Source organism: Myxocyprinus asiaticus, chromosome 18 (genome assembly GCF_019703515.2).
Source record: "Myxocyprinus asiaticus isolate MX2 ecotype Aquarium Trade chromosome 18, UBuf_Myxa_2, whole genome shotgun sequence".
NCBI lineage: Eukaryota > Metazoa > Chordata > Actinopteri > Cypriniformes > Catostomidae > Myxocyprinus > Myxocyprinus asiaticus.
This window is the reverse complement of record NC_059361.1, coordinates 24,332,418-24,344,724: the sequence shown is the minus strand read 5'-3', so window position 1 is coordinate 24,344,724 and position 12,307 is coordinate 24,332,418. Positions and strand designations below refer to the sequence as shown.

The following is a 12,307-nucleotide window of genomic DNA, read 5'->3' as shown; positions in this document are numbered from 1 at the left end:
TAAACTTTAGATGGAGTCATGTGACAAAATATGGCAACGATCACAGTGGTCTTTGGAAGAAATGCCAACAAAATTACATCTGGTAAGAAACCTAATTAAGTTTTTACATTGAAACCTGTTTGAGTCAAAATATTAGAGTCTCTAATTTCATCCGATATGCAGTTTGAAAAATTTGAAAGAATTTTCACGAAACGCCACACTGCTAAACACAATGTACACTTTCAGAGGCTTTGTATCGAGTTAGGATGAAAATAAGGTGCATTTTGAACTGTTCTGAGACCATTGCAGACAAACAGCACACTGGAGGTTAAGTAATTCTCTAAATAGGGAGCAAGGGAGCATCCTATAGCTTTCCTATGAAGCCAAGTGCATTCAAGCCAAACTTCCTATCAAAAGTGTCAGGCTGCAGATGATATTTTAAACCACTCAACATGGTTGGCAGACACGGGACAATGATAATCAGTACAGGTATCAGAATTAATTATGCTAATTTCTGATTGGTAAAATGCTTCAGCACTGGATATCACTGTTTTTTTTATGTATTTATTTTTTTACATTGCAAAGAGAGAACATATTTTATTTGCAAAGTAGAATTTTTTTTTTTTTTTTTAAATAAGTCAAATCAAGTCAAATAATTTTATTTTCATATTTTTTGTGCTTTTCCCAATACACATTGTTCCAAAGCAGCTTTACAGAAAATCAGCTATGATGTCTGTGATCTCAAAAACATCACTCCACAGCCAACACTCCTGGAAACATAATAAACAATTTGATTTCCTATAGCTTGATATTACAATTTCAGAACTTAATCCCACTGTCCTCATATGTGGACATTCATTTTTAGGAAAACTCTTTGCTCTAAAATTTTTATTTTTTGCAATAATTATTAGGTGCTACTAGTTACAAAATAGAAAAGGGAAATGGAAAATGCACACAGCAGTCATGCTCAGGTTTCGGGAGGTTAAAATACATTCATTTATACTGAGTTTTGTTTGAGTCACATTTCCATGAGCAGAACTGTGTATTCCTTTTTGTTTTCTGAGTTATATTTGTGAAATAGATGCTAATTACTTTTGGAAGGCACACATTTTCATCACAAAGTCTATACACCTTGCTGCTATTTTGTTTTCTTCATTCTGCTTTACAACAATTTGCGGAGACTGCACCTTGATTTTAAAAGATGTTTTTCATGCCATTCTATTATTTTGGTATTGTCTAATTTCAGATACTAAATGGCATATAAAACCAAAACAAACTGTGATTGGTCGCTTGATATGTTAGTAAGATGGTCTCTTACTGTCTTAGTGGGTAGTTCTTGGCCAGAATTAGCTTCAATATTATTATGGACCAGACATTTTGATGTTCACAGGTCTGGCTACACAAAACTAAGGAAGAAGATACAGAAAAGAAGGGCAAGGAAAAACAGAATGAAAGTGGAACAAATGACAGCAAGTATGCCTATGTAAGATTAAGACATCTCAGATCCCAAAGGTCAGGAGACTGTTCTTGTGGTTACCATGGTAACTACGTACCCCAGTTCTCCCCGAAATGATGTATGAGTTCAGAGAGATATGAAGAGACATCTGTGTGTGTAAGAAGGTGCTAAAGATGCGCTGGGGCCATGGAATGTGAAAAGTGCTAATTGCCTCAGTTTCATAGGAAGCAGAGCAGTATATGTCTATGTCCAGTCCCTGTAGATTCTTGCCTTCAAATACACATTAGCTAAATTCACCTCTAGGTCTATTTTCACCTCCTACAACCCCAGTTTATCCAGCTCTACAGAGACTATATTTTGACTTAGGGCTGGGTGATTAATAACATTTTATTTTCAGTTACAATTTTGGCTTCCAACGATTATGAAAACAAGATAATCGAGATAAAACAATTATTCTGCCGCATCCCGTTTCGCAATGAAACACCCCGACATTATATCTTTAAAAGCATCCTTTACTAAAGTTCAAATAATAAGGAAGCGAGTTATGAAAATAAACTCTGAAACTGGCATTTCTCTGTGTGGTTCAGCGCCGCATCTATGAGTTGCATGAAGTGACCGTGGAAGAGATCGAATCTTCTCCCGGCTGATGCACACTCTGACGCGGGGACGTTCGTCACTCGTGCGCGTTTGCTGCATCTAGATTATAACATTGTGGTTCGCGACGTAGTGAATCATAATATATGTGCCACATTCACTGTGTGTATCTTATCATGAAGAAAATCGGCGATATGCAGCTCAATTAAGAAGAGAAAGTTTGTTTTTTGTGAGTTAAAGATGGAGCGAAGTGAACATAAAGGTGAGAGAATCTTAGCCCATTATACACTGGAACAAAATACGTTTTTGATTAGTCTTTTTTGGCTTGTTTTCCAAAATAATATCTAAAACTCCTTTAAAACAGCGTACATTTACTTTAGGAGCTATATTGCAGAAGAAAAATTTGTTATCGGAGAATGTTGAATACAATAATGTGAGGGACTCGACATAGAGGCGAAGGTAGAATCCAAATGCAGGAAGTTAAATAAACTCAGCAGACAAATCCAAAACATAAGGCAGAGACGTAGTCGATGAAGCAGGCAAAGTAGTAGTGACAAGTAATCAGTCCAACCAGGCAAACAAAGCAAAACAGTAATCCAACAATCGATAATCCAATAAGACAGGCACAATGGTCATAACAAGAAGGCAATGAAATGTCCTGGTTACTTTCATAACCTCCGTTCCCTGATGGAGGGAACGAGATGTTGTGTCGATGTAGTGACACTAGGGGTCACTCTTGGGAGCCCCAAACACCTCTGCTTTTTTGAAAAAAGGCCAATGAGAATTGGCAAGTGGAATTTGCATGCCACTCCCCCGGACATACGGGTATAAAAGGAGCTGGTATGCAACCACTCATTCAGGTTTTGTGCTGAGGAGCTGTGACCAGGTCCCGGCCATTTCAGCAGGTAGTTCAGCATTGTGGCAAGAGGGACACAACGTCTCATTCCCTCCATCAGGGAACAGAGGTAACGAAAGTAACCAGGACGTTCCCTATCTGTCACTCACTCGAAGTTGTGTCGACGTAGTGACACTAGGGGTCCCTATAAAAAACGCCACAACTAGCTGAACTGTGTTACGTGGACTAGCGGTGCGAGATGGGCAGACTTTTGTGTGCCTTGTAGCCAGCGCATCAGGCTGTCACGTAACCTCCCCCAACGCTGCTATGAGTATCGAACGGTCCTTCAGGAACAAGTCGACTGCTCAACAAATAGGGACAGGCTAGCCCAGCTGAGGCCTCTTTTCCCTCTTTTTTCTCCCCAAAAAGAGTGGAATTTTGTTAACGGACTGGGATCCGCAAGTGTCCACATTTGGGGGGGGGGGTCACTCCCAAGTGGAAGACACCGCGGAGACCACACCCCGCCCAGAGAAAAGGGGGGGGGGTACTTCGAGTGGAAATACATCACATGGTCTTACCCAAGGGGGGAGGAGTTTCTACAAGCATGGCGACCAGAGCAGAGGGCCCTCTGCTCAAAGAAGACATAGTTTAGCAAGAGGGAAACGATTTTATGGAAGATATAACACATGGGGTTACCTATGGGGAACCACCGCATGCGGAGCACCTGCCTCAGTACAGGGCCTTACCAGCGCACTTACTGAGCCGGCAGAGAGTTTCTCTGCAAACTCGACTGCCACAGGGCTAAGGAGGAAGTCATCCAGGGATCACAGTCCGTGAACACTACTGGGAGTCAAGAGCGCACGTCTTCCCCTCAAGGGACGGGAAAGGCGCTATGCACAAGCAGAACACCCGGCCAGCTGTCCCAGAACTTACCTACAAAGGGAGCTCCCCGTAGACCCTGCAGAACTACAGAGAGGTCCCACGGGGGAACGAGGCACGGTCTAGAGGGGTTCAACCTCCTAGCGCCTCTCAGGAACCTGATGATCAAGTTGTGCTTCCCCAGGTACTTACCATCTACTGCATCGTGATGAGCCGAAATAGCGGCTACATACACCTTCAAGGTGGAGGGGGACAGCCGCCCCTCCAACCTCTCCTGCAGGAAGGAAAGCACCGATCCGACTGTGCATCTCTGGGGGTCTTACCATCGGGACGAACACCACTTAGCGAACAGACACCACTTCAAGGCATACAGGCGCCTCGTAGAGTGATGGTGTCTAACACCGCAGGCAGTAGGCCACTTATGTCCTCCGCGTCCCATCCAAGGGCCAGACGTGGAGATTCCAGAGCTCTGGTCGTGGGTGCCAGATGGTGCCCCGTCCCTGAGAAAGAAGGTCCTTCCTCAGGGGAACTCGCCGGGGGCTGTCGCGAGGAGCGTGAGATCTGAGAACCATGTCTGGGTGGGCCAGTAGGGTGCTACTAGGATGACCTGCTCCCTGTCCTCCCTGTCCTTGCACAGGGTCTGTGCAAGTAGGCTCACAGGTGAAACGCATACTTGTGTAGTCCAGGGGGCCAGCTGTGTGCCAACACGTTTATTCCGAGAGTTGCCTCGGTCAGGGCATACCAAAGCGGGCAGTGGGAGGATTCCAGGGAAGAAAACAGGTCTACCTGTGCTTGACCGAATCGATTCCAAATCAGCTGGACCACCTGAGGGTGGAGTCTCCACTCTCCCCTGAGGGTAACCTGACGTGACAGCGCATCCGCTGCGGTGTTGAGGTCGCCAGGAATGTGAGTGGCTCGTAGCGACTTGAGGCGCTGCTGACTCCAGAGGAGGAGACGGCAGGCGAGCTGTGACATGTGATGGGAGCGTAGACCGCCTTGGCGGTTGATGTAAGCTACCGTCGCTGTGTTGTCCATCCGGACCAACACGTGCTTGCCCTGGAACAATGGCCGAAACCTCTGCAAGGCTAGCAGTACTGCCAACAACTCTAGGCAGTTGGTGTGCCAACGCAGCCACGGGCCAGTCCAAGAACCGGTGGCTGTGTGCCCGTTGCATACGGCACCCCAGCCTGTCTTGGAGGTGTCTATTGTAACCACGAGGCGTCTGGAGACCTGCTCTAGGGAAACCCCTGCCTGTAGAAATGCCAGGTCGGTCCAAGGGCTGAAGAGGCGGTGACAAATCAACGTGATGGCTACACGATGTGTCCCGCGGTGCCACGCACATCTCGGGACTCGAGTCTGAAGCCAGTGCTGAAGTGGTCTCATATGAATCAACCCGAGCGGTGTGGCCATCGCTGAGGATGCCCTATGCCCCAGGAGCCTCTGAAAAAGTTTCAGTGGAACCGCTGTCCTCCGTCTGAACGCCTTCAGACAGTTCAGCACCGACTGAGCGCATTCGTTTGTGAGACGCACTGTCATCGAGACCAAATCCAACTCCAGACCGAGAAAAGAGATTCTCTGAACCGGGGAGAGCTTTGAGAGCTTGTGTCAAAGCATAAGGTCCCTGTGTGCGCATAGCAACTCTCGAGAGTGAGCTAAGATCAGCCAGTCGTCGAGATAGTTGAGAATGCGAATGCCCACTTCCCTTAGTGGGGCAAAGGCTGCCTCCACGACCTTCGTGAAGACGCGAGGGGACAAGGACAGGCCGAAGGGGAGGACCTTGTACTGGTATGCCTTGCCCTCGAAGGCAAACCGCAGGAAGAGTCTGTGTCGAGGTAGGACTGAGACGTGTAATTACACGTCCTTCAGGTCTACCGCTGCGAACCAATCTAGATGTCGGACTCTCACTAGAATGCGTTTTTGCGTCAGCATCTTGAACGGGAGTCTGTGCAAGGCCCGGTTCAGTACTCGCAGTTCCAAGATTGGTCGCAACCCACCGCCTTTCTTTGGTACAATGAAGTAAGGGCTGTAGAACCCTTTCCTCATCTCGGCTGGAGGGACAGGCTCTATCTCGCCCTTGCTCAGGAGGGTCGCAATCTCCACATGCAAGGTAGCGGCGTTCTCGCCCTTCATCGAGGTGAAGCGGACGCCGCTGAACCTGGCGGGCACCTGGTGAACTGAATCACGTAGCCGAGTTGGACGGTCCGGGTCAGCCATCGCGACGGGTTGGAAAGCGCGAGCCATGTGTCCAAACTCCGGGTGAGGGGGACCAAGGGGATAATCGTGTCGGACGTACCGGCGGGTGGGGCCTCGCGGCGGTGTGGAGCTCGAGGTGCCACATCGAGGGGACTCGAGCCCCGTGGCCGTGCTGAGACGAGGGACATTGAAAAGCATGTCAGTCATTTCCGTGTCAGCCTGAGACTGGGCGACCGTTCCCGAAGGAGGAAGCCCAACCGAAGCCTCAGTGTCAAACAGGACGAGCCTGCTCTCCGATGCTGCACTCAATAACTCATCATCCTCCGGGGCGCCAGACGAGATGTCGAACCCGCCCTGAGATGAGCCGGCGATCTCGTCCGAACACGCGATTGGGGCGAGCGAGCGTGCTGGGGAATGGGAGGTCCGTGGGGGGATACCTGGCGGAGGTGGTCCCATCAAGGTCCCCAAATCGCCCCAGTGCTAACCGGCACGGCCTCATACCCGTAGGTAGAAGGACCGAGGCGGGGAGCCGCTGGGGTGGCTTGCTTTCTTACGAATGCAAGCCGCGACCGCAACGTTGCCATGGTCATGTTCTCGCAATGAGGACATGATCCATCCATGAACGATGTCTCCGTGTGGGCAGCGCCCAGACATGTAAGACAACGATCGTGGCCATCGGAAGCGGAGAGACAGTAACCGCAACCAGGAATCAAACACAAACGAAAAGGCATGGTTGCATACCAGCTCCTTTTATACCCATATGTCCGGGGGAGTGGCATGCAAATTCCACTCGCCAATTCTCATTGGCTTTTTTTCAAAAAAGCAGAGGTGTTTGGGGCTCCCAAGAGTGACCCCTAGTGTCACTACATCGACACAACATTGAGTGAGTGACAGATAGGGAACAGGCAATGGAAAAACACTCTGTAAGGCAGTGAAATAACTGGCACTACTTCACAAGGTATCTGTGGAAGGCATGGCTATTTATACAGTGCAAACAGGAAGTAAATGCCGAAGAAGCAGTTCATGGCTAGTATTCGGGAGAGGGCTCCCTCTGGCAGTCGGCTGAATGGATACCAGCCTCATTCATTACAAATATTTAATCAGGGCTCAACATTAACGCTTGTCCGCTTGTCCACAAATAGATTTTTGAAGGGGCAAGTGAAAGACAATTTTACTTACCCGACCGGACAAGCAGACTGATTAAAATGTCAATAACAAAAAAATAACCAGCTATATTTGTGATATCCCAGGCCTGTGTCACTTATTAGAAAGTTAATATTCTTATTCTGCTGTTGAAAGTAATACAGAGCACATCATTTTATAATTCGCTAGTGATCTAGTAATGGCTGGATCCTGTTTGATTGACAGGCGGCGTATGTGTGTGCCGAACATGCGCATGTACTCCGAAAACGCCAGTGCGCACCTGAATGGTCAAATACATTTCAAAATTCTGCCAAAATGCCCATCTTGATGAGGTATTCATGTAAACACAGAGAGTGATGTCTAAAGTGAATGTAAACAGCGGAGAAAAAAGGCAGATTTGCATGCAAAATGTCGGAGTTGTAAGTATAAATGTATGCTAATAATCAAACAACCATAACAAGAAAATGAGAAAACACTCACTGCTCTTGACTGGGTAATTTTAGAAGCTTTAAAAAGTATTAATGTTTTATAATCATACAGTGAAGACCAGTATTTTTTTTATGTTGCATTTCATTCTAAATGTTTACTTGAAGACTTGATAGCCTACTGCTGTTACAAAACTTTTAACACTTTTAAAAAAAAGAACTGAATTTTCTTAATTTGTATTTTTTGCTATGTTATTTTTAATCTATTTATATTTCTTGCTGTTTTTTTTTTATTGTTATTTTATTACTGATTGATTTCAAGTTCAATGAAATACACTGTTAAAAAGACAAGTTTTTTTTGTTTTTTTTAAGTTCAATAAATGCATGATGTTTCCAAAGTCAATGAGTAATCGTGTAAATAATCGTGATCTCTATATTGACCAAAATATTTTATTTTTGCCATAATCGAGCAGCCCTAGTTTGACTTTCTCTCCACCAAATGAGACTTTTCACTCTTCAACCCTTCTGCAAGACAGTTAACATTATCTTGAAAGTAAACCATTTCTGTCCGTCAAGCAACATTACAGAAGCCCATCTGCAGTTCAGGTGATCACAGAAATTTCAAGGTAATGGCACAGCAGGATTGTTCACTCTCTTAAATATTTCTGCAAGAAGAATTATTGTCATTCTTTCCAAGCAGCATCATGTAAACAATGATCATTATACAACAGTTCAGGTCTTCTAATCTGATTGGGCAAAAGGTGTTCCAAGAGTGCTGATATTTTTACAGCACTGTGTCACTGCACTGTTTGTATCACTCCACTTGCTTGTGATCACAGCATACCCAATGTGCTGTCAGTCTGTTGGTTGCTTGGTGACACAAAACTATTGATCATGCTTTGGCTTTACTTGAAACTATTTTCATTAGAGGAGCAAAGATAGACAAAGTAACAGGCCATAATGTGATTGAAAAGTAAATACTCAGTGGACCATTTTACATTTCTGCATTTGGAATGCAGAAGTAAACAATAGCGGGGTAAACTTCTGTAACAAGGGACAATAAAAAAACATTCCCAGTTGCTCCAAAAGCAAAAGAAGAAATCCACCATTATGTTTCCACAACTTTCCAAAAGAGGAAAACTTATAGAGAGAAAGATGACAAATTTATTGTTAATCCTTCAGCAGCTGTAACTTAAACCCTATAGCATTATTAATGCCGGGCCGGGTAATTTACAACTCTGTTGTAAATTTATATTAAATTATTACAAAACTGAAAATATAAAAGTTTGCTATGGCCAAAGCCTTACTGAAGATCAGTACAACAGCAGTCTTGCTCATGTGATATTGCTTAATCAATAGCAAATGTTGGTTGCATGAGATTGATTTTTCAACTCATCTAGAGAGGTTTTTCTTTTTCTGAATCATTTAGATATATTACAGGGTAATGTTACAGCTACACATAACCTGTCACCAGAGCAAATGCTCAAAGTGGAAGAGAAACTGGTGAAGTAAGTGTCTGTTTCCTGAGCAAGCATCTCTTCCTGAGGAGAGAAGCAGAAAAGTGGGCCAGCGCCTAATTAATGGCTGGGTTCCCCGCTTTCCCCAGCCTCGCATAGAGATGGGAAAAGATAGACAAATGAACACACGCTCATAGCAGAAATATGCACGAGCTGGGAGTGAGAGAAAGATTTGCTTTTGATTTGGGAGTACAGTATATGCCTCTCCCATCCAACCTCTCTCTGCAATTGGTCTGCTATATGTGCTGTAGTACAGTATGTATCTCTGAAGCATATGATGGTGATAGAGAAAGCAGGGCTCAACAATAAGTATGGCCCAATGGCCCAGGCCATTGGGAGAGATTTTCAGGCCAGTTGCTGCAGTGACACTACACTACACTTATTCCTTGTAAACTTAAACATTTGGTTTTCTGATATGAATTTAGGATTGTTGTTGTAAGTCGAGCTGATTTAAATGTCATTAAGGTAAAGTTAGCTAGCTGACATAGATAAAGGTTTTGTCAAAATTGCAAGAATGACCTACTTGATAGTCCTGCTCAAAGTCCTGACAGTATGATAGTCCTGGAAGCATCAGTTAGAATTGGTTTAAAATGATAAACTAATCAGTAATGTTTTGCATTGTGTAACATTGTTTCAAGCAGAAGTGTGTTTATTAATTTATAGCTGTCCAGCTATTATTGAAAAAAAAAAATGTTTTTTATTTATTTATTTATTGTAAAGAAAATGTAACATTTAATGAAAAATGTAAGTACTTCTCTGGCACATTTAGAATATTACTAAATATGTATCCCTTTTTTGTGGTGGAGCCAATATAAATGTTGGCAGGGCAAATAGAAATCTGAACCACTGAGAGCCTGGGTAGCTCAGTGAGCATGGACACTGACTACTACCCCTGGAGTCACAGGTTTGAATCCAGGGTGTGCTGAGTGAATCCAGCCAGGTCTCCTAAGCAGCCAAATTGGCCCGGTTGCTAGGGAGGGAAGACTCACATGAGGTAACCACCTCGTGGTCACTATAATATGGTTCTCGCTCTTAGTGGGGTGCATGGTGTGTTGTGCATGGATGCTGTGGAGAATAGCGTGAAGCCTCCACACGTGCTATGTCTCCACAGTAATGTGCTCAACAAGCCATGTGATAAGATGCATGGATTGATGGTCTCAGACACAGAGGCAACTGAGATTTGTCCTCTGCCACCCAGACTGAGGTGAGTCACTATGCCACCACGAGGACTTAGAGCGCATTGGGAATTGGGCATTCCAAATTGGGGAGAAAAAGGGGAGAAAAAGAAAATCTGAACAACTGGTCTGATCAGGCCAGCAGAAAAAAATATTATTGTTGAGCCCTGGAAAGGATAAAAAAAAACAGAACATTATGAGGTTTAGAAAGTAAAAAATTCAAAGGTCAAGATATGGTGGTGCATGATGTTTTTTCTGTAAAGTGCTAAAAGTCAGGTATAAATACACTGTGAACAGTATGTTGTTGGAGGTGTATATTTAGAACATAACGAACGCACTTGATGAACTATGAATGGTTCTCGTTCCATTAAAAGCTTTGTGATTGTCTGCACTTTCCTATTATATTTCTGCCTTGGTTTGTTCAATAAGCCAAAGTCAATCTTCAAGGGCAAATCCAGGGTGATGAATATTGTATTTCTTTCAGCACTGACTGCATCTGAGACTCCTGCATGAACCCCCCCCCCCCCCACCACCAACCTTCTTGCGACCCCTCCCCACAGAGGAGCCAAAACAATATCTCCCTTGTTGTATCTCTTTTCACTGGTAATGATTTAAAAATTTTCTCCAGCTATCCAGTTTTCCCAAAGTGATCTGCCAAACTGTAAACGTGTATTTCACTCTCAGTGTGAACATATGGAAGTCATATTTAAGGGCATATTTTGATTTCATACATTAACAAGAATACCAGTCATACTTATGATGTTGTCACTGGTAGCAAATACCCATGGTGCTGATACACAATTCTGTATGAGATATGTATCTGGTATTTAATGTGTGATAAAATGAATAAGGTGTGCAGCTAAAATCTCCTCCACTGTTTCCCCCTGCAGATGATGGGAAGCTCTCCCTTGATGAGTTCCAGGCTTTCTTCTCTGATGGGACTCTGAATGAAGAGGAGCTGGAAAAACTGTTTCACACCATTGACTCTGATAACACCAGGTGATTCTACAGACATCGCTAAATTCACATGCAGTGAATTGCTATAGAGAACATTAGTTTGACATTAAAGCCTGGGGTTAAATTGGGAGGGAGTGATCAAGAATGGCTTTCCACTACCTTTGATTCAAAAACAAAACAAAAATGTATTGCCAATTTGTTTGCCAATCTATTTCATTTTTATGTTTATGCTCCAGTCCTGTTTTTCTTTGTTCCAGTTAAATAATTCTGGCTCCATTTAGCTGGTGTAATCACAAAAAAAGAGTAATTAAGAATCATAAGTTCATTACATTAAACAAATAGTTCACCCAAAAATGAAAATTCTCTCATCATTTATTCACCCTTATAACGTCCCGGTTGTGTATGACTTTCTCTCTTTCTTCAGCAGTACACAAATGAATATTTTGAATAGAATTTCTTAGCTCTTTTGGTCCATACAATGCAAGTGAATGTGTGTCAATACTTTGAAGCTCCAGAAATCACATAAAAAGTAATCCAATGTGATATTTGTGGGTGAGAAACAGACCAATATTTTAGTAAATTTTTACTATAAATTCTCCTCCCTGCTCAGTTAATCTCCACTTTAACTTTCACTTTCACATTCTTCTTGTGTTTTTGGTGATTCACATTCTTCATGCGTACACCCCCTACTGGGCAGGGAGAAGAATTTCTCACAAAAATTGACTTAAATATTGATCTGTTTCGCACCCACACCTGTCATCTCACTTATGGATTACTTTTATGCTGCCTTTATGTGCTTTTTGGAGCGTCAAAATTTTGGCACCCGTTCACTTGCATTGTATAGACCAACAGATCTTATGCATTCTTCTAAAAATCTTAATTTGTGTTCTGCAGAAGAAAGAAAGTCATACACATCTGGGATGGCATGAGGGTGAGTAAATTATGATTTTCATTTATGGTTGAACTATTCCTTTAAGTACAGTACTATTTACTGTTAACTAGAGTCTAGTCAGTGACGGGCCCTTGCAGAGACACATTTGACATATTTGCATAAAGCAGCACTGTTAGATTTTAAATGTTAAACATTCTAACAATGAAAGTTGAGGGGGATTTTCAAACTAAGGGATAGTTCATAAATGAAAATTCTGTAATAA

At 43.5% G+C, this 12,307-nt stretch overlaps 1 protein-coding gene across 1 annotated transcript in view; it reads left to right on the top strand.

The window, feature by feature from the left end:
* Nucleotides 1–12,307, top strand: part of LOC127455961 (N-terminal EF-hand calcium-binding protein 2-like) — a 146,008-nt gene that overhangs the window by 44,516 nt on the left and 89,185 nt on the right. The window contains exon 3 of the mRNA XM_051724189.1: nucleotides 11,087–11,195. Within this exon, the coding sequence (XP_051580149.1) occupies nucleotides 11,087–11,195 (109 nt within the window). The remainder of the gene's footprint in view (nucleotides 1–11,086; nucleotides 11,196–12,307) is intronic.